The sequence below is a fragment of the Wasmannia auropunctata genome, unplaced genomic scaffold, assembly GCF_000956235.1.
Source record: "Wasmannia auropunctata unplaced genomic scaffold, wasmannia.A_1.0 LD336063.1, whole genome shotgun sequence".
Classification (NCBI taxonomy): domain Eukaryota; kingdom Metazoa; phylum Arthropoda; class Insecta; order Hymenoptera; family Formicidae; genus Wasmannia; species Wasmannia auropunctata.
In genome coordinates, this window is record NW_012026827.1 from 55,796 (window position 1) to 78,037 (window position 22,242).

The window sequence follows — 22,242 nt, forward strand, 5'->3', positions numbered from 1 at the left end:
ATATTCTGCAGATACTCCGTCAATAATATTCAATTCAGTAAAGATTTTTGGAGTTTCGATAGCGCGAAGAAGAAGCAGGAATATGATACAGAGTTGTAGGTATATTGCTGGAATGCGCATTTAAATCTCAGGGAGCACTTTCAATACTGACCTCAATTTTAAGTCTAAGTCCTTCATAGAAATATAATGGATCGCATATTCCTATCTTCGGAAGTTTTCTTGTTTGAGTGGAGCTCAGAGCCGGCTTAAGATATTTTTGGCTCAGGGGCTAATATTAAAACAGACTCCCTTATTATTACTAATAATAACAATGATTTAAATATATACATATTTTATATTTGCTATTTAAAAAACGTGATTGTTCGTTTGACTTTTGTCGTTTCTGCTTAAAAGATACAAGACAATTCTGAATACTGAAAAATAAACACACAAAAATAATTCACATTTTATTGAAATTACGTAGTGGTACTTACAACTTTTTTTCCTGATTTATTGTACGCAAATTTATTGATGAAATCATTAAAATCAAGATTTCTCAGCAGTTCGCTTTCTATAGCTAATAATGCCAAATGTCGATGGTCTAATATTAATCATTGTGAATCGATATTTATTTTCTATTATTGAAATTAAAAATTTTAAGCTTATAAGGGACCCCCTAGAAAGATGGGGTCTGGGGCTACAGCTCCCTTAGCTCCCCCTTAAACCGACACTAGTGGAGTTATACGCTCTTGAAGGTACCTAAAGGATAACTTGGCGTAACGTTGCTCTTTCGATAGTCATGTTACTCATGTTAGCCTGCAGTAATAGCCTCGTCCTGGTGGCGAGCGGTGACCTCGAGGATGTTTGTTCGCCCGGGAGAATTAACGAACCGCCGTGGTTCGAATCGTTATTTACCGACTCCACGGTCAGTCATCGCAACAGCAAGACCGCCGCACCCACCTGATGGGAGGGGTGGTTTCCCGGTGGCACCCGTTTATAAAATTAAGCCGTCCCCGAATGTCCCGGTAGCCAGTGACAGCCGTGGCGTCGTCGTAGGGACCGAAGCTTAAGCTCGGCTTAAATTTAAGCGGCCGCGGTGAAACCGGGCGTTAAATGAACGGCAACCTCGGCTATCCGAACCACCGGCGCCGCCGCTCGCAGTTTCCCTCCGGAGCAAAGTGTCGGGAGGTACCTACTGACTCTTCTTTATCGCGTTACACGTTCCTCTATAGCTGTCGGACCCCATAACGAGAGAAGCCAGAGACGATTTCTTCGGTGCTCGCCCCGAAGGGATATCGGCCGCGCTCTCATGTACATACAGCTGGGTATACCGAGATCGCACATTTTTCCCCGAACCGCCGCAAATCGATTGAGAAAAAGAATCGAGAGCTTCGAGATGCCGAGTTAATTATTTTTTTAACGATTTAAAATTAAAGTAAATAAGAAAAATTTAATTCAAAAATTTTGATTTAAACTAGATTTTACTATAAAATGAATTTAGAAAAATATTTTTAGAATCTTAATTTATTAGGTTATATCTTTTCTTAATTTATTATGCACATTATGAAAACATTTTGTATCTGTGTTTAAAATTAGTCCTTGTTAAAATTTTTATGTTAAATTTTTAATATCCCAAGCGTTAATTTGATTGTGTTATTTGAATATTTTGTGTTAAATTGATATTCATTATTTCTTAGTGTTAAAATAACACAATCTATGAGTAAGTGAACAAATAACACAAAAATAATATAGTTTAAAACATAAATAGTTGAAAAGTCTATGATAAATAAATAAAATGTACGTGTTAATTTAACAAAGTGTAAATTTTACAGAAATAAATAAAATTGAGATGTTAAGTTTGTAAAAGAATCTAATCAAGGATTAAATATTTTTCAAATGTTTTGCAATTTCGTGTGTACTCTTGCTTTAAAATATATTTACATACGTTACTTCAAATAGAGTACATCATTACGATATTTTCTTGTAACTTACAGCTTAAACCACGGGGCGATGAGACCGAGCATTAAATGAACCTCGTCGGCTATCTGAAGGTAGAATCCTTGTGGAGCAAGTGTCGCGGGGTGATATAACGTCAGCAGTAACTCTTCGTTATTAAGTTACACATTTCATCACAACTTTCGAGAGCGTGCTTCGGCGGAGAGCTTTAGTCGCGCGGCGGTAAATTTTGGAATAATCCCTAATAGCCCCGATTTTCTTGAAGTTTTCTACTCTCACGGGTGAACTTTAATAAGTGACTTGCTCATACACGATGGCAATGTATGTAAAACAATCTCCGTTTGTTCGCTGTATCAACATATATCAACGTTACGCTATCTCTATTAGCGTTCAATTTGTACTTACATTGAAAAAGCTTCGTTCACTCTCGCGCAGAAAGAAACTCCTGACTTGTCAATAGAAATTGAAAGATGTTTTCTATCTAATATCCTTCGCGTTAATTAATCAAAGTATTAATAATATTTTATAGATTTTTACATCCCTTACGTTCCACTGGAGTTTCATTAGAATTATCAAAAGCTGCAGGCTAAACTGCACTTCTGCGCAACAGCACGAAGCTTTCGATCGCGCTATCGAGTTTCCAGGAAATTTCTCGACTGGCGGCGACTCCGCTTTCTCGAATTCAGTTAAGCGGACTAGCTCGTAAATGACAACAATTTGAACTCACCGTTTCCCGATACCGGCGCCATTGTGGACGGATGGTGGTCTTGAAAAGAAATAAGGAGGGCCATTGGTAAGGTACTTTAAGTAACTCGCGACGTCGCCGTGATAAAAGTACACTCACGGGTGCAGTTATAGGCGACCGGGCAGCAGGAATGGGGCGCGTACAGCGGGGTGCATCCCGGTAGAGGCAGCAGGCACTTGGGTCGGAGGCATCTCCTCGAGCCGGATATGCAGTAGCAATACTCGCATCGGCGCGAACCCATCATCGCCGACCCCGAGCCATATCGAATCCCGTCGTGCAGACATCCTAATATATTTGAAATTCATTTTGAATCCATTATTTATTTTACACTGCAATTAATCTGCGAATAGTCACTTATATAAATAGTTTCTTATTGTATAAACGAGTAATTTTTATACCCCAATTAGAATCACCATTATTACTACGTATTGTATATGGTATTGATTGTTTTACAATTTATATACATGTACGTATATATGTATATATAATTGCCCACAATTTATTAGTATTTAAGATTATTATGTTATAGATTTATTTAATATTTTGGAAAGAAAAAAAGAAAGGAAAAATAAAAATATATAGATCAGTAAAGAAAACTGCTGTGACTGAGCTTCATATTTTTTCGCTGCCGAGTTATAAAAACAACTTCCAGATGACTATTCCCATGTTAAAAAGATGGACGAAGGTTTCGTAAAAACTTAAGTCGACGTAAAAATTTAAGACGTTGTTACATGCTTCCAAAAAAAAAACGAAAAAAATACGAAGCAAGGTACATAATTTTTGCACCTCAACCTTTTAATTATAATATCTTGTATCTTATTTTTTTCATGATTCCCGATTTCGTTACGTTAGCTCGTATCTCTGGATACTACCGTATTTCTTCATAATGTAATATTTGTTACTATCCTTCTAGTATTATGAAGTAATATTTGTTACTGCTTTTTATCTGTTACTTATAGATATCGTTTTATCTAATGTCGTATGTTTGTTTCAAATAGAACGGGAAGATCTATATACAATAGTTAATCTTTAATTGCAATCGAGCACTGAATGGAGTTTTTGGAATTTACGTTAAATTGCTCTCGTTAAGATCGTTTCTGTCCGTGAGATAGTACGTGAGCTTCGTCGAACTTCGGCGAAGTTTCTTGGTGCTCGATAATTTATTTAACAATGCTTTCAAGAACGACACAGGCTCTATATATTTATAAAGTAACGTAAAAGGTTGTTGTTTCAAGGGAAAATACAAGCGACGAATGCTATTGCGTTTTAATATTTAATATATTTAATTCTGTTCTCAACTTGGAAATTTAGTTTTATAAACAGATTCCCTAAACTCTCCACAACTTTCAAGAGAAACGTTTAAATTAATTTACTTACAATTAGTCGAATAAAAAAAAATATGATAATGTTAAATAGAAAATCCAAATTAATAAATTATAGAATAATCATTTTATTGTTATTAAAGATCAATGAAATTAAAGCAATTTGCAATCGAATTAATTGTATAACGTCGCTTAACTGTAATATATACCTATAATGTACATGTAAAATTTCATTTTATTATTGCAAATGAAAACAATGTTACGGTAAAAATATTACGGTATACCCGAGTCGAAATAAAGTGTAGTACCGTGTAGAAATGAAAGAATGCACAGGCATAAACCTTGCAGCAACAAAGAAATCCTGAATTAATTTAAAATTACGTTCGTTTCAGCAGTAACGAGCCATCTTAACCCCTTCTGTGTTATGCCCGAGTTTAGCCGAGTGTTCTTCTCTACCTTCCTCAATTTATTTACCCAAGTTTACTCGAGTGTAACGAGGCTCATTTATTTACCGCAGAGGTAGTCCAGACGCTCTTTTCAGAGAGACGGAGTTAGAATGGAAATTATTAAAAATAATAGCGCGCTGCTAATTTAATCCGGAGTACAGTCGCAATGATATAATACAGTCGCTCGAGAAGAGAAAACGAATCAATTTTTCAACGTTTAAGTAACTGATATTAAAAATAATAAATTACCTGCTATGGAACAAGATTTACGTCATATATCGATCGATGTCATATTGTCATTTTATCGGATAAGTGCAGTGTAGCGGAAAAAGGACAATTATTTGTACAATATAGCGATACATTACTGGGAAGAACAAATAACAAAGTACAAAATCAACAAAATAGAAATACCTTCCGTACGTGAGTGCTGAGCATGCTTCGCCTCGTCCTCAGCTTCCATGTTCGTTTGTACACTGGCTCTCCGCAACATATTCTCGACGTCGCCTGTAAGTCAGATAATAAATTTAAACTCTAGCCACGATTAACCCTTTAATCTGCTTTACGACGAAGCCGAAACTTTTATACGTTTTAGACAAACTTTATAAAAGGAACAAGGCGGGTGTGCAGATACACACCTCCTACCTAACTAAGCAAAAATAATAATTATATATTTTTAATATCAATCAATCACATTATAATTTACGCAATTTAATTTTTTAATTTATGGAAAGTATTTCCAAACATACGTGGATTACGTGTGTGTGTGTGTGTGTGTGTGTGCGCGCGTGCGTGCGTGCGTGCGTGCGTGCGTGCGTGCGTGTGTACATACACACATACCCAATATCCCGAAATTCGCAAATTAAAATATAGCAAGAAAGTATTTGAAAAATTAAGTAAAAAAGTTATTTGTGTAGTCGCAAATGTAATTGAAACAGGGAAAAGTCACGTAACGCGATATTCCGAAAATATTGCTAAGCGCGGATCCATAGTAATGAGTTATTAGAAAAATGAATATCGAAAAGGAAATCAGAGACTGATTGCGAGTTGCGAGCCGTTAAGACGTGTACGAATTATTAATAAATAATTATTGCACATAAACTTGAGTTGTTTCGTCTATATTTGTAAATTTTTATTTTAAGCAGCAGTTTTTTTGAGATATAATGCTTTAAATTTAGTCAATTATAGATTAGTATGCGCGTGAAATTCGCGACCATTAACACTATCGACCTAACTCGACATTTGTTCACGGGCATATTTCCGTTTAACCATAATTTATAATTGGCTAAATTTAAACTCTTATATCTCAAAAACTACTGTTTAAAATGAAAATTTACAAATAACTTTTTTACTTAATTTTTCAAAGACCTTGCTATGATATTTTGATTTGCGAATTTCGGGACACCCTGTATATATGTAAACCTCGTATTGTAATGTATCTTTATATTTTCCATTTTGCGTAAATTATTGCAATCGTTTGATCGTTTGATATTAAAAATATATAATTATTATGCATGTATTGGCATAATTTCCCTTTCCCGGGTTCCCTTCGTAAAGGCCTTTCGATCCTCCTGTCGACAACGCAAGCGAGTTGTATATTGACAAGATATAGATTAATCAAAAGGATATCACATCGTACTAACGTGATTCGCCGCATACCAGCTCGGCGCAACACACGTTCCCGACCGGCGAACGAACGTGACAGCCGGGCGGTGGTGGATTCGGCAAACGCGGGCATACCCGGAGCCGGCATCTCAATGCGCCCTCGGTGCACCGGCACTGCAGACAGGGCTCGGACGTACCCACCGCCGTTCCTTCCTGATATCGGCGACCCTCGTATCTGCATCCTGCAATCGCGAGTAAATTTCTCGTTACGTAACAAAACTTTAATTATAGTGTCGGGCCGGGTTATCGAAACTCGCGGAAGTATACACGCGGTGTCTCGCGCGGCGCAATAACGTGCCCGGAATTTCGGAGTGTTACGCTCCCGAGATTACACACTCATGTGCGCGTTCGTATACCTACAGCAAAAATTATAAATTCTTTAAAACAATTTTTCTACACGCGCATATGACAGACATAAGTATGTAATAAATATGTATGTACAAAATATATATATATATATATATATATATATATATATATATAATATTACACGTACGTGAAAAAATTTTAAAATATTTTTCTCTCTTATTTTTATGTTTATGTTTTTCGTACATTATTTTTTTATGTAGTAAATTTAAAATCTCATATTTTCATGTAAATCTTTAATCTCAACGTTAAAAAACAAACGATTTAAATTATATTATACTGCTTCGCAAATGCGTCAGCAAAGTTTAATTAAGAATGTTAATGATAAAGTTAAAAACACGGATTTAAATATCTATAGATATCTGTGCAAAAGATAAACAAAAAATTACGATGCAGTTTTCTCTTCCGATACTTATATGTTTTATATATATAAATATATAAATTTGTAATTCGGTAATAACTCGGGTCAAACTGGTTGAACTTGTTATTCGACTTTTTCCTTGGCTCGGTGGTCAAGTCTTGATGTAATGCATTACACAATTCGAGACGGGATACACGGCGATCCGCAGTATACTCTCTATTAACATAGACAAAGCAACGCTTGGTGAGTGTGCTGCGAGCGTACGGCAGGGCCCCAATTAATAAAATCCAATTAGTAGTTAATTAACGCCCGCAGAACTTTCGCGCGCGCGACGCGAGCGCAGTCGCCGAAAGTTACATTGGCGACAGCTAAAACAATTACCGGAAGACCATAATCGCATAGCCGAAGACACGCGTTTAACTTTTCAGTAGAGAGCATTGTCTTTGAAGAAAGCTCTTCCGAAAGAGAATTCAGGAATTACTTGAACGCATATATAATTCAATCTTATCACGCCAAAGTATCAGAAGTATGCGGATGCGTTTTAACTTTTAAGTCGGACAAGGCTCTTCTCAATTTGTTCGAGAAACAGTGACTTGAAAGAGTCGTCTGAAAATTTCTTTTAATTATACTGATTACGAGTAATATAAAAAAGTTGCGAAATGAAAAATAAATATTTTAGTACAGATTTCAATACATACTAGATCGCTATAACTTAGACAGTGAGGAGTGAAGTCACCAATTAATATTATCCGCATTGCAAATGGCCAAGTTTGGAAAGAAACTCGTTACTTGTAACGAAGTTACAGTTACAGTTTTTTTTTTTTTAATAACTGTAACTAATTAACTTCGTTACTTTCTTCTCATGTGTAACTGTAACTTAACTTAATTAGATTTTTTAGTTTTAGTAACTAATTTAATAGTTACTTTTACAGTTACTTTATATATGTCAAATCGTCACTTTCATGGATCAAAATTATGCAACACTTTCGCTCAATCACCTAATCGTAATGTTAATTATTATATAATTATGCGAAATATTTAAATGCTCATATTTAAATACGCGCATTACTTTTTTAAATAAAATTATATAATATGTAAATGTAAACCAGCCTTTTTTTATAATGTTAATGCTGTTCTATTAAAAGTAACTAAAAAGTAACAATTCGTTACTCTTTGAGTAACTTTAACTGTAACATGTTACTTTTCAGAATCGGTAACTTGTAACGATAACTAGTTACTTTCTGAGAAACACAAACTGTAACTGTAACCAGTTATTATACTTTTACAAAGTAACTTCCCCAACCCTGCAAATGGCTAATACTTCCGTTAAACACTCATGAATATGTTTCATATATTTACATCATGTCATATTGTCACATATCAATGTTACATATGTCATAAGTCATTAGTGTTATATTGTGTATTTTAAGAAACAGATTTAACAGTGTAAAAAAAAGATATATTAAAGACATATGTTAAAAATATATTAAAGAGTTTTTAAATGTCACAAATATTGTAATAATATTCGATGATCAGGTTTACATCACGTAAATGTAAATTTGTTAATATTCTATATATTTGACAATACAATTTAGCTATTCTATCTAACTTTATTTTAAAATTTTATTTTTATTATATATTATATAACAATCAAAATTATGTGACAAATTTAAAGTTAATTATGTTTTATTTTTTTATTTCATATGTCTTAAAAGAATGCACTATGAAGTACGATTTTTCCATGTCACAAATGACAGCATATCCTTCAATTTGTCTTATCCCCATCAAGGTGTAAATTCATAAGACGCTCGTTGTAGCATTAGGATCATGGACAGAGAAAAATTTAAGCAGTAAGACGTATAAGCAGTAAAGAAACCAACATGTTGGATCTTTGGTAGTTTGTTTGACTTCGACGCTAGTGTAAAAAAAAAAGAAGTTGGATTTTCTCAGCTTCAGCGTTTACAAAGGTTGTTGTTGTTTTGTTCTAAACATTTTAGAAACGAATGATACGATTGATGTTAAACTTGATGTTGCCGCTTTTCGTGCAAACGAACTATGATCACGTAATTTGGACGCTAAAAATGAGCGTCGAAATTACGTGATCATAGTTCGTCAGCATGAAAAGGCACCTTCACGTAAATTAGCGATCTATAGTATAGTATAGAAATTTGTGCATATTAATTTCCGCTTATTGTAATTTAGATAACCATGACAGTACTTTCGACTATATAGCGCATGGGAGAGAAATGACGATTTTAACCGTGACGATTTGGTCCGATCGAAACGAAACGCGTGGAAAATACTGAAAGGCCCTACTTCAATTCCGAGCGCGTACGCCAAAACGTCGAAAAAATCGCTACAACACGGACTTAAGCTGCGGAAATATTTGCACGCTCGGCCGTGAGCGACGTTCGGCCCTTCCGAAAATGGAATTTTCAATATAAATTCCGCGTGCACCTCGCGACACGAAGGTGCCCGAGGGTTTTTTGGTCGAGGATTGACACTGATTTCATCCTGCGATATCGAGTAGCTAGTAAGCGATGTTAAAACGAGCGACATTTAATCTATATAGAACTTTCCGGGAAGGAGGACGGGCGGATGTGTTTTGTGCAATCGATTAACTTGAAACACGTTCGCTGCAGAATATGATGGCCACTTATGATAGCGATTCGCTGGAAATTCACGAGAGCATCGTAGAACCCAAAATTGCTATCATCAACCGAGACTGCATGGTCCCGAAAGCTTGCAATTACTATGGCAATATACTTTTGCATTTGCACATTTGTTGTGTCTGATGGACATAATAAATCGTACAGTCTCTTTGAAAGAAAAAGATTACAGCCAAAGAGCTATTGTATGCGAGATAAGAAAATAAAATGATTTGAATAAAAATTAAATATTAAAATTAAACTTAAACAGCACAAATAAACGAAAAGAATCTTCGATCGATGCGAATCTTAGTATCTAATAATATTTCTGCGTAAATTTATACACTTTGTGCAGTTAGCATGTACTGGAAAATGTATACATATAAATTCACGTAGAAGTTATTAGAAACATTATTAGGGACGATTAATTCAATTATTTGATTATTATTGACGATTTATTCAATTATTATTGTAAATGTTAATACCTTCTTATAGCTTATGAAATATAAGTTTGACACTATTTAAAAAAATAGAAAATTATTTCTTTAATATAAAAAATTGTATTAATTAAAAAATAAAATTGGATAACTGTTTAATCCTCTTAAAACTTGAAATATTATAATAACAGCTCTTAACTCGACGGTCTCAAAGTCAATTTGCGCCTGGAGACACTATAAGTATAATCCGGTTGTGTGACTGCTATTATTCCGCCATTAAAGCGTACGCATCGCGAATACACATGCCGAGGACAAGAAACGTGTCTAATAACCAACTCCACCATCCTCTCGCTTACATATTGGCACCTTTACTCTCTCCCTCGTCGCAACTCTCGAGCAGTATAACGCGATGGATGCAGCGGGCGATGTTAGAGCTGTCATTAGTCCCGGGAACGTAAGTACGGCACCGCCGCGCCGAGGGCCGCACGTATAGTAAAGGACACTCCAGGCTTGGCCAGAGGAGCTCGCGCCAAGCGAGAAACAAGCCAAGTTAGTTAATGGCGCAAAACCGGAAGTCCTCCTCGCCGCGCCAGTGCGCCCGGAGAGAGAGAGAGGACACCTAGCTCTCTCGCCGGGAGGATTTTAATCCCGCTACATTGGACAAGGAGATCCTGCAGCGCGAAGATTTTGTTACGAGCACTTCTCAGCGAACGTGAGCGTCATTCCGCCAGGACGACGTGCAGGAGCGACTGTAAGCCGCCTCTTGCGAGCAAGTGTGAGTTTCTGCAGATTTCATTAGCGCACGGCATACACGTATCGTGACGTCCGTTGAAATACCGGTTGACATATACGTACATTAGCGCCGTTAGCTGTTATTATCCCGCTTCCTGCTAATGGAAAGTATTATTAGACCTAAGTTGAAGACACGAGAAATAATTGATTTAAAATTAAGAGGGCGTAAAAAGTAAATTCGTCAGTTCTCCTTCACGCTTCTAATCTCTTTCATTTTATAATTTACAATTTAAGGACAAAACTGCATCGCTATGCCTTGTATTGGCTGTTCAAGTCAATCTACTAATTCTTTTTTCATGTATTATGTTGAGTATTATTTATATTTATATTCATATAAATTTCTATATATGTATAATCTTTTTAATAATTTTAAAACGTCTTCAGAATTTTTATATCAAAAATATAAATAATTTTTTTACTAAAGCTCGCGTTTTTATTTCTCTACTAGATAATTTGATTTTGAAGGTACGATATATTTTTAATATTTTTAATCGTCCCCGAGCAAAGGTTCGTCCATTTCGGAGCACGAGAGAAAATCGTGAGAGTCACCGGCATCACTATCGTGGCATCTCATCGCCAAGTCGACACTACCAAGTGCAACGGTGCACGTGCGATGGTGCGCCGCCGCCACCGCCGCCGGCCGATCGTATCCGCGGCGGTCGGCGGTAGTCGGCGGTATGAATGGAGCGAACTCTGGCCTTAGCTCCCCCGTCCCCGGCACCCGGCATCCTCTCCCGCGAAACCCCTCGTCCAACTCCGCGTCCCGGATGGAATGGCACAGACCGTAACATAACCATTACACGCACGCACGTACGCACTCGGTCCACGCGGTGTACGCGGCGAACGAGCCGACGAGAGACGTGGGCGAGAGAATTGACGACGATGTCGCGGAGGCTGCTGCAGGTAGTGGTACCGGATAATCTTTGTTTCTCAGTTGGAAGGTCAATGTCTAGCCGACGATGAATTTTAATGATTCTAATATACATAAGACATTTTTCGCGTAAATTTTAAATGAGATAGCTTTTAGGGCTGTTACTTTTTACTCATTTCGAATATTCGAAGCTTCGACGTTTAACTTCGACCTTTCGAAATTTTGAAAAATACATTTAATATTACATTTACATAAAAATTTGAATTTTCTTAATTGAATTGTTTTATTGATCATTATCTTTCCTTATTTGCACATGTATCAAGTTTAATTATTATTTTGTAATATTTCAGGTTATAATACTTTCAACTTTTTTAGGAATAATTTTGTATATGTATTAATTCTCTTTATTTACAATATTTGTAAATTTTTTGAATAAATTTATCAATTGCACAAATGTATTTTTCGAAATTTCAAAGCAAATCACCAGCCCTTAATAGCTTTCGCTGTACCTAATATCTAAAAAAATTTATCGAACAAAAAAAAGACTTTTTGGAAATCAATCATTTTCTGCGAGCAGTCAGTGCAATTGATAGACGTATTTATCATTCTCTTTTTTTTACGCTAATATTATAGAAATTAAGCAATATTTTTGAAAATAATTCTTATTAATTTTTTTATCTGTTAAAAAAATTTTGTTTTAAAAAGATGATTTGAGGTAGTACTTGCATAAAATGATTTTCTTACGAATGTACTAAAAGAACATACCTAATATAGAAAAGGCCGTTTTTTGCCCACTAACGGAAAAGTGTAAAACATAGTGAATCTTATAGATTTCGACCTGCTGAACATGATGTGCTATTAGTTTTCATTGAAAATGCGGGGAACATCATCATTTTTCGAGTTGAAGTCTTATTTTTCACCCTCTTTGTAATACAATATGATGATATATGATTTTCAATACGAGTTATTTCATGTGAAACTTAGTATGCGATGGTTCCTAATATTGTTAAACGGAAATCTAGTAAATGAGATGAATTTGAAATAAAGGATCCAAAACGGCAGATGCCATTTGGCCATTTTTTGCTGTCGCCAACTGCTTTCTATAAACCGCTCTTACAATAGTCGGGCCCAAGGATAACGAGCGTGGACGTGGCGGTTTTCTATCCCCTCTTTTTTGTGTTTTGTGTATTTTTTGTTTTTTTTTTTATTTTTTTGTGATTTGTATTTTTTTTTATATGCTTAGTATTTTTTTTATGTAGCCATTTAATCAGTGTCTGAAACGTCAGATCAATTCGTTATCCGTTTCATAATTGTGAGTCTCAAAGTAATCTATAAGATGGGAAGCTGGTAATAGTACACTGCTCAAATAACGTGCATAACTGAAATACCAAAGAACTACGGTCACATGTGAGCAACATCCAACTACTCTGCTCGCAACTTTAAAATGCGTGCATGGAAAAATCCAATTGTGTTGACGTTTCAGACATCGATTAATGGATACATGAAAAAATAATATAAGCATATAAAAACAAATACAAATCACAAACACAATTATAAAAAAATAAAAAACAAAAAACATATAAAAGAGGGGATACAAAAAAAGAGGGGACAGAAAACCGCCACATCCACGCTCGTTGTCCCTGGGCCCGGGTGAGAGCGGTTTATAGAAAGCAGTTGGCGACAGCAAAAAAATTGCCAAATTGCATCCGCCATTTTGGATCCTTTATTTCGAATTCATCTTATTTATTATCTTATATATTTCCGTTTAACAATATTAAGAACCTTTGCACACTAAGTTTTACATGAAATAATCCACTTGTATTGAAAATCATGTATTACAGAGAGGGTGAAAAATAAGACTTCAACTTAAAAAAAATGACGATGTTCCCCGCATTTTCAATGAAAACTAATAGCCATCATGTTCAGCAGGTCGAAATCTATAAGATTTACTATGTTTTACACTTTTCCGTTAGTGGACAAAAAACGGTCTTTTCTATACTAGGTATTGTTACGTCCAGTGGACTCCACGATTTCTTCGTTTCGTGAACACGCGAATAAATTCTTAGAGATATTAACAGCTATCAATCGACAAAGATACCTCGAATTTGACTGTTGTTAGTTTCCTTGGGAAAAACACATTTCGAGCAAATACATATTATACAACCGAACGTGAGAAATCTTTATTACCAAAAACAGATAAGTTGTATCTCATAATACACAAATTATTCGCGACGAAAAATCCAAGTTCGAAACGTACTTTCAAAACTAACCGATAAACTGTCAACGGGCATGTTTGGTCTAAACTCGTGACAAAGCAATAAGGACCACAAATTTATGTCGCATCTGAGATGGTTCACCAATGCGTAGCTTTAATAAGAATGGATAACTGTAAGACGGGCGGAGTGATCCCGAATCGAATCTCCCAACCAAATCTATTTTTTCTCAAATCGTCACCTCCCACATGATAAAATTAATTCCAAATTCCATAGATTAAAATAATAAAACAGCTCACACATGTCGAATCATAAAATCTTATCAAGGGACAATATAATCCTCTAACAGAAAAATGATTATCTTATTTTAAATTAATAAAATCGTATTGGGTTCAAAATCTCATGTTTGGAACTGTTAAAAAGTAAATCTTTCTGGTTTCGATAATCATTCTGATTAATCGTTATGTTCAAGTTTATTGATAAATGATCGTAGGATTTTTAGTACATAGCAACGATAGGATGATCGTTCTCTTTCTCTTGCGACCGTCGGTGAGCTCACCTCGCGAGCGATTAATTTCATCGAATTGAGATAAGTTTAATAATATAATAATTAGTAATAAGCGTTCAAACATATTGTCAATTGCTCCTTATTATCCTTAGATTGACGGATAGATTTCATAATTACTATTTATATGTTCATATATCGTTTATATATTAATGTGTGTATTTCATTATCATTTAATAATAATTGTGTTAGTTTCAAAACAAATAAATATATGTATATCTATCCATATATTTAACGTGTCATTGAATACAGATTATAATCGTATAATTATTGTAGTATATAAAATATTGTAATTTCTAACAGAAACAAACATTAATTTTTTCGCGCAAACGAATTTGGTCCGATAAATACGATCACCAATAGATAACCCACCAAACAAGAATCGTAACAGGGACCCACCAATAGCAAGGTGCGAAAAATTCGGTGACGCATCTGAGGTGATTCACCAATGCGTAGCTTGAAGAATTGATAACTGTAAGACGGGCGGAGTGATCCCGAATCGAATCTCCCAACCAAATCTATTTTTCCTCAAATCGTCACCTGCCACATCCCATGAGTTGTTTCTCTATATAAACCGGGACATTCCCGGATTTCAGGAGAATAAAATTCCAAGTTTGTTTAGACGCTCAGACGTCCATTGAGAATCAGTTACTGACAGTCAACTATTAGAGCTAGTGCGCGTTTAAGTTTGAGTTGCAGTTTTTATTATTTCACCAAATCACCAACTGACCGCCTGAGCCAACCAACCAACCTTTGGGACAGACGACCCGAACAATCAAGCGGCCTTTAAACCTCAATCATAAACTCAAGCAGACAGAACTTCTTCAACCACTGTTTTATAAAACTTTTTCTTTCACCCTCGCATCCTTTTCTTGGGTTCGGTTATTATATTAAACCTATTTGTACAGTGAACAGCCGAGAGTTCACTCGTCAATCTCGCGGAATCGTCAACTCAGGCGTATCCGTCAACAAGTCCGGAGGGTTGCCCGGCAATTGCTAACTCGTCTTCCCCAAGATATTTACACGATAGGGACCCGATTATTTTGATTGCGACAAAATCCATACGTACGTTACAAACGCCCTTCGCAATTCTTGCATTCCAGTCTACCTTCCGCACTCTCAATACAAAGTCCCATACAAAGTCCCTATCCAGTTCTTTTATAATTTCTTCCCCTCTTTCAACTGCAACTCTCCAATGAGATCCATGATTGACCCACGCACACTTCCCCATTACATTTCTATTTATATCCATAGATTTTATATTAAATAATTCATAGCGTCGTCACAAATACATTATGTTAAGTTTTAATTCAATTTCTATAGTCGTTATTATATCACAAATCTTAATTAAATGTTAAGTTTCATATTTTGTAACTCTTATATAACACTCGTCTTCGCATTTCAGTTAATCATTATTATTATTAATATTGTTTCCTATTAATGGGATATTGAACTAATGACTGACTATCAATATTATTATTATTATTAATTTTCTTCTTACACTATTAAATAGTATGTTTTACTGCAATAACTTTTTTTTTCTTTTATTATACAAATTCCCATTAATCTTAAATGTACTGCAACCACACGTTTATATGCACATACATATACACTCTTGTTCGCTACAATAGTTACGCCTTGCGATTACGAAACTAACATTTTTGTATTTTTAATTTTAAAAATATATTATGATTTTAAGTTAAACACTCTATTTCTTTAAAGACCTCACCCTCGTTCATCGTTTGCCTTCGTAAGAAGCGCTCTTGGTTCGGTCCCTTAATCCTTATGGGATTAAGTTCCTTGACCCAAAACAGGACCGACGATCGCGCTGGTTCGTAAAAGCGAAGTAATAGCGTCCTTTTCGGGGCGTTGACTCGTCTTTCGAACCCTTGCAAAAGCGCCTTCGACTCGCATCATGTGTCTCTGCGCGTACCTGCGAGATATTTTGTCTAGTTGCGTCCTTCCTTACCCTCTCCTTCGAATCCTATCTCGTTCTCACACAAAACTCATTCTCTTACTTAACAAACTAAATTAAATTCCGGGGTTTGGACAAAACACTATGTTCTTTTAAATACAAGTAAATTGAAGTGCTCTCTATATTTGTATGCAATTAGAAACATATATTGACTGTCTAGTTTTTAAGATAATTGCAATTAAAATGTACAATTTTAACATGTGATGCATATACGCAACTCAAGTTAACGTCAGATTTTTAATTATAGCATTTATACCATTTTTAGGATTGTTATAAAAAACGAGTAAGATATAGATCAAGAGTATATAAATGTTATAAAAAAGTTTCAAAATTGTAGACCGTTTAGTTAAAACAATGTAATTAAACAAAGTATGTAACATACGCACTGTTCAACGCGTAAATAGCTTGTGGTTATAAAGATGTGGCAAATAACACATCGAGTCTTTTTCCCTTTCTTTGCTTGAGACATTGCCGAAATTGCTTTTAATCTTTTCCTAAGAGTTTTCTCTTTAATAAATTAACTTTTATGTCTCATTTGAGAAGTCATATTTTTATTATCTTAGCGTATGTATAATATCATGTACAAGAACAAGAGTCTTAGAGTGTGTAGGTTACACCCGCAACCAAAAGTTTATTCCAGCAAGCCAAAATAATTGATCGTTTACTTTTTAATTATTACTAAACATTGTGGTGATATATTTTATTAATAAGATGTTAATTTATTAAATTTTAAAGTGTATTTAATATATTATAACTATATACATGTTGAAACTTTCTTTTCACTAATATAAGACTCCAGTTTTTTAATGGGACTGTCGCGCTAGTATTACCTTAAGAATTACACGTATTTGACAACGATCGACGATACCTGTCGGAAATAATGCCGGAAGACTTAGCGGTCTCTTCTATCCAATTGCTCGTTCTTGGGAATCATAGCGGATGTATCTCGCGGTGCTTGCGCAGCAGCTTTTGTTTGCTTCAACCGCGCGGTCGGACATTTATTTATTTGCCGAACCTCTCCGGAAAATGCTACGAAGAAGACTACGCACGTCCAGCGAGTAAGTAATTGAGATTGGAATGCAAGCTGATAGTTCTCCAATATTTTTTATTTTTCTCAAATTAAAATTGTTAAAATAACTCTTTAAAGCTACAAGCTGCATTGAAAATATATACGATAGGTATACATTTTAGCTTGACTATCTCGCGCGAGAGTTTTACGCAAAGTAAAGAGAGCGAGTGCTCGATGTCTGACTACATTGTATCATTATCTACTCGTCGTGTACTAGTCTTTGTGCGTAGAAGAGCGAATATTTCACATTTTACAATTAAAATGATGTCCGCTGATTAAAACGATAATTATCAATTCTCTTCGTTAGATTATCGAAACAATAAGATTATTATAGCAGACATAAAATTATTACAGTTATCAAACACTTTGACTATCACGTCTTTCATATTTGAGTGACGCATAAAATTATTCGCAAAGGAAAAAATTCCCATTATTCATTTTATTTACTCGATTCTGAATAATTTTATTAAGTATTTAAAACATTAAAAAAACATTATAAATTAAATTAAAATATTAATAAAGCAATATTGAAACTACACTAGATTTATTAAACTTAATGCCGAAATCTACTTGGCAGTGAAAGTGTTAAAATGCAAACAAGGATGCATGCAAAAGATTGCATGAAATCTTCAAAGCGCGATATTTCTCTCATACCATTCAATCAAATTGATCTTGACAAAGATGGCGCTTGATATCACGACAGTTTAAATAACGCTTGTTTTGATAGGCAACGCTATCGCTGTAAAACCGATCGTTCAGATTATACGTTCTTGATAAAGTCGCACGCGACATCGGATGGGCGACTAAACGCGCGGCGGTCACTCGTACATAAAGTCTACGGATCTCTCGTGTACCGCAAACAGATCGGGATAGCTACGTTTGCAATCCCGTTCTTTCGAAATGTCGCGCGAACGAAATTGGCCGATTGGCTTCTGAATCGCGTCGATCTCCACCGGGTCCGCGCCTGGGACACACTGATAAATCGGATTCTCCCTGCTACTGATAAATCAGCTCGTGCACGACGATAAATTCGCGGTGGATCGACGTATCGCGAGTAAATATCGCGTGATCGTGTCCAATTAATAACCGTGCACCCGAGATTCTTTGAAGTGGATACCATGTGTTTTAATGACGACAAATATGGAATATTGTGCATCTTCTTTTTCTGAATTACTTACAATTAGATTGTACGTCATGCCGAAATTTACATTCACTTTTTTGAACTGTGTAAAAAATATATAATTTTGTATAGTTTAATCATAATAATATAAAACTCCCGTATAGCATAATAAAATAGTAGATAATAATCTTCTAACAATAAGTGTTGACTCCATGTAAAACATTAAATACATGTTATGTTTGCTTTATTATAGACATTTAAATTTAAAATAATGGTTTTCGTTTGAATTTTTCAATTTAAATTGCAGCTATATTAGACGTAATGTTTATTTTAAAAATGTACAAAGGTAGATGAATTATCAATAAAAAAATTAATTTTACAAACATTTAAAACATATTTTAATTATGTCAGTATTTAAAACATAAATAATCCATAATATGTTTTTTTGGATAAGCTATAATAAAAGTTTACATAAATCTTTTAATTTTATTCAATTCTGAAATGTTAAATTTCAAACAAACAAGCGTTACTGCCGAGTTCGACCGCCATTATTAAGCGAGGCCCTATTGTCGTACAACAATTCTATCACAAAGAATACAATGGCTCTCATTTGAGAAAGAAATCGATGGGTGTGGAAATTTATGCCAAAGCTTCTCCTCGTAAGCGATTATCCCGTTGAGTCACGATCGCAAATAGCGATTCGACAAGGGATACACCAACAGCGATTCTCTCTTTTTTTTTCATTTGGTGGTACGACCTCTCTGATAAAAGACCTTGGCCTTATAGGAAGTTGAGGAGGTTGTCCGACAGGACGAAAAGGCGAAAGGCGGTGAACCGAGCAGGAAGAAAAAGATCGGCACAAGAAGAGAGGAAAGATGAGCCGCGGCCGACCCACGACTTTTGACTCTGCTCGAAGCCACCTGGCACAACCGGATATAAAAATTCTCACCGGCGAGAGGGCTTTTGAGTAGTTAAGTAAAAGGCAACCTATAATTAACGAATTCGCGATATACGTACGCGCAAGCAAACGAACGTACTACCTCTGCGATGAAACCGTATTGCCTGTTACCACAATTTAATTCGAAACTTTTTTTCTCTGTCTCTTATTTTTCTTCTCCCTCTTTTTCTCTCTGTTACTCTCTTGGGACGCTTGTGCAAAATATAATATTTTCGCCCTCAATTAAAATATTTCAGTATTAAATATGTATGATAAATGTTGTACTTAATTTATGAAATAATATGTAACGATTAAATACATGAAATGTTTGAGTAATATTAGTAAAATAATAATTAAAATTTAATGCTAATAATGATTTGCTTTTTTAATAAATATTATTTTTAATATTCTAATAATTATATTTATGAAAATATATTATAAAAGAGTGAATTACTCTGACAATGGCTTACAATTCATCTGGTTGGCGGTAAAAATTTCTTTTGCAAAGAATTCCTTTATAGAACTACATTAAAGATATTTTAGAATTTGATATAGATATTGCTGACTTTGTTGATTTACCGCTTCCATTTTGAAAGCTTTAATTATATTACAAATAATCTATAAGGTACATAAATTAACTTTTAAAACATTTACTTTGTATTTGCTTTTTGTTAACTATATTCAAATGATAAAAATCTATTATTAAATAATAGTTCGGAATATATATTTAGTGAAATTTAGTGAAATTTAAAAATAATTGTAATTTGTATCCACAATTAATAAATTAAAAGTAGTGTATTTCTTCTTCTTGAGAAAGTTTGAAAAATACATTTCTATAATAGAGCTAAGAGCTTAACTTATGTGTCAACGCGAGAACAATTCCTATTAGCATCAATCAGTCCTAGGGACAAAGGAAGTAAACATTCGTTCAAGCGATAGACTAAAATTTGCCGCAGAATACATCCGTCTCTACAACGAAACATGGAAATAAGCACGCGGCAGTGACAAATTGTTCGTCGCCAGAACGGCGAGATGAGGCAACCTTAATCAAAACAGATGTGCACGCAAGACGAATTTCAAAGATAACGGAAGCAGGATGTATCGCTTCGAGCTATAAGCGGGACAGGTGCTACTAAAAGAGATTAACAAAAGAATCAATTCAGAAGATCTTAATTTATTGCTTATATCTATATATGAATTTTCTAATATAATCATCGTTTATCTTATTAATATAATAAAATATGATAAAAAATATAAATTACTTTTAAATTATATATTATTTATGTTGTCTCTTATCTATAAAAAGAATGGCTGTATCTAAAAAGTATCTAAAAATTTAGCTACATACAAATTTGAAAATAGTTTTATTAGACAACACAATAATTATATAGAATGTTTAAGTATGATAATCAAGTGGTAAAACGTTTTGACATTCTAGCAACTAGCTTGAGTGTTCTACATAATTATTTGGCAACTCAACAAAATTATTTTTAGATTATTATCTAGTTAAATTTTTAGACACTTTAGCGCAAAATTGTTCCTTCTGTATAAAAAGTAAAATATTATATAATTTGAAAAACCACAAAATTAATTAAATTTTCATCCTCTCCCCCTCTATTTTCGTAACTTTCATTAAATCTTTTTCAATTATTCTGAGAGAAATTTTTTAGTTATTTGATTTTAATAATTAATTTCAGCTTAGAGCAACAAAATACGTAGTCGAGAATCAGAGGTCAAATTTAGATAAAAGTTCAGATAGAAATATTGTTTCATAAAAATATGGATTAATAACAAATCATGAAATTTATCTCGTGTTATTATCATTATTTTGATTATTATTATCATGTGATTCACTGAAATCACCTGCATCTTTGCTGCGATCTGTGATGAGACACCACTCCGACGTTTTTCTTGTTTCATTGACTGGAGAAACGGAAGAGATTGCTAATGGATCATCAGATCTGGATCGAATACTGGGCATTTTTCTACACCTGAGGTGAAACCGAGACGTATCATATACATATGCGGAACAATATTGGAACAATTCGTTTGGAGAATTAAAAAAGATGTGCATCCACTGGCGCCGAGCATACGTACAAAAATATATATTGAATTTATATTTCTTTATACATTCATTACAGTTATAGAAATTGTATATTACTGCTATTTTGAATATCTACTTAAATCTTTAAATAATTGCAATATGGTGAAAATTAAATTACTTACATGACGTTTGAATTAATTAATTAATTGACTAAACTAATAGAAATAATTTTCAGTTATATTTTTCCATTGTCAACTACAATATAATATTATTAACACTTTTTTAATCTTGGAAATATAGTTTGAAAATATAGTATGTCACATATTTAACAAATAAATGTTGTGTCTTGAAGAGACATGGATTTTCGGATCTATATATAGTTATATTTGACAATGAGTAATTCGTAAGCTTACTTAACAAATAGATACTATTATAGACTGATCAATAGCCATAAAATATTAAAGCTTATGTTCATGTGGTTAACGAACGCCTTAACGCATAATCCAAGCCGCGTGCAAAATGGGAGTTGCTGCTATTTACAGTCGTACGTTCGCAATATACGCTCGTGCATATGGAGAAATATTTTATAACGTTCATATTGTCACGATAAATACGAACGCTCGCGATGCAAGCAGTTCTAAGCGATTATTTTACCACTTCTGTTTGATTAATTGTTGTTCAATTGAGTATTATAACGTATATAAATTGTTAATATAATTTGAAATAAATGAGAT

At 34.4% G+C, this 22,242-nt stretch overlaps 1 protein-coding gene across 1 annotated transcript; it reads right to left on the reverse strand.

Annotated features, from left to right (window-relative positions):
• Nucleotides 1-2,630: 2,630 nt before the first annotated feature.
• Nucleotides 2,631-21,445, reverse strand: LOC105450351 (kielin/chordin-like protein). The gene is made up of 5 exons (XM_011690143.1): nucleotides 21,328-21,445; nucleotides 6,089-6,292; nucleotides 4,860-4,952; nucleotides 2,780-2,965; nucleotides 2,631-2,701 (listed from the first exon to the last, which is right to left on the reverse strand). The coding sequence occupies exons 1-5, from the start codon at nucleotides 21,443-21,445 to the stop codon at nucleotides 2,631-2,633; spliced, it is 672 nt and encodes a 223-aa protein (XP_011688445.1).
• Between the last annotated feature and the right edge of the window lie 797 nt (nucleotides 21,446-22,242).

Bases quoted from the DNA above. Each gene is read 5' to 3' on its own strand.
- LOC105450351 (XM_011690143.1), bottom strand. From the start codon at position 21,445: ATGCCCAGTATTCGATCCAGATCTGATGATCCATTAGCAATCTCTTCC. The intron at 6,293-21,327 runs GTGATTTCAGTG...TCGCGATTGCAG, and splicing joins AGATCGCAGCAAAGATGCAG to GATGCAGATACGAGGGTCGC. The intron at 2,966-4,859 runs GTATTTCTATTT...CAAATATATTAG, and splicing joins TCAGCACTCACGTACGGAAG to GATGTCTGCACGACGGGATT.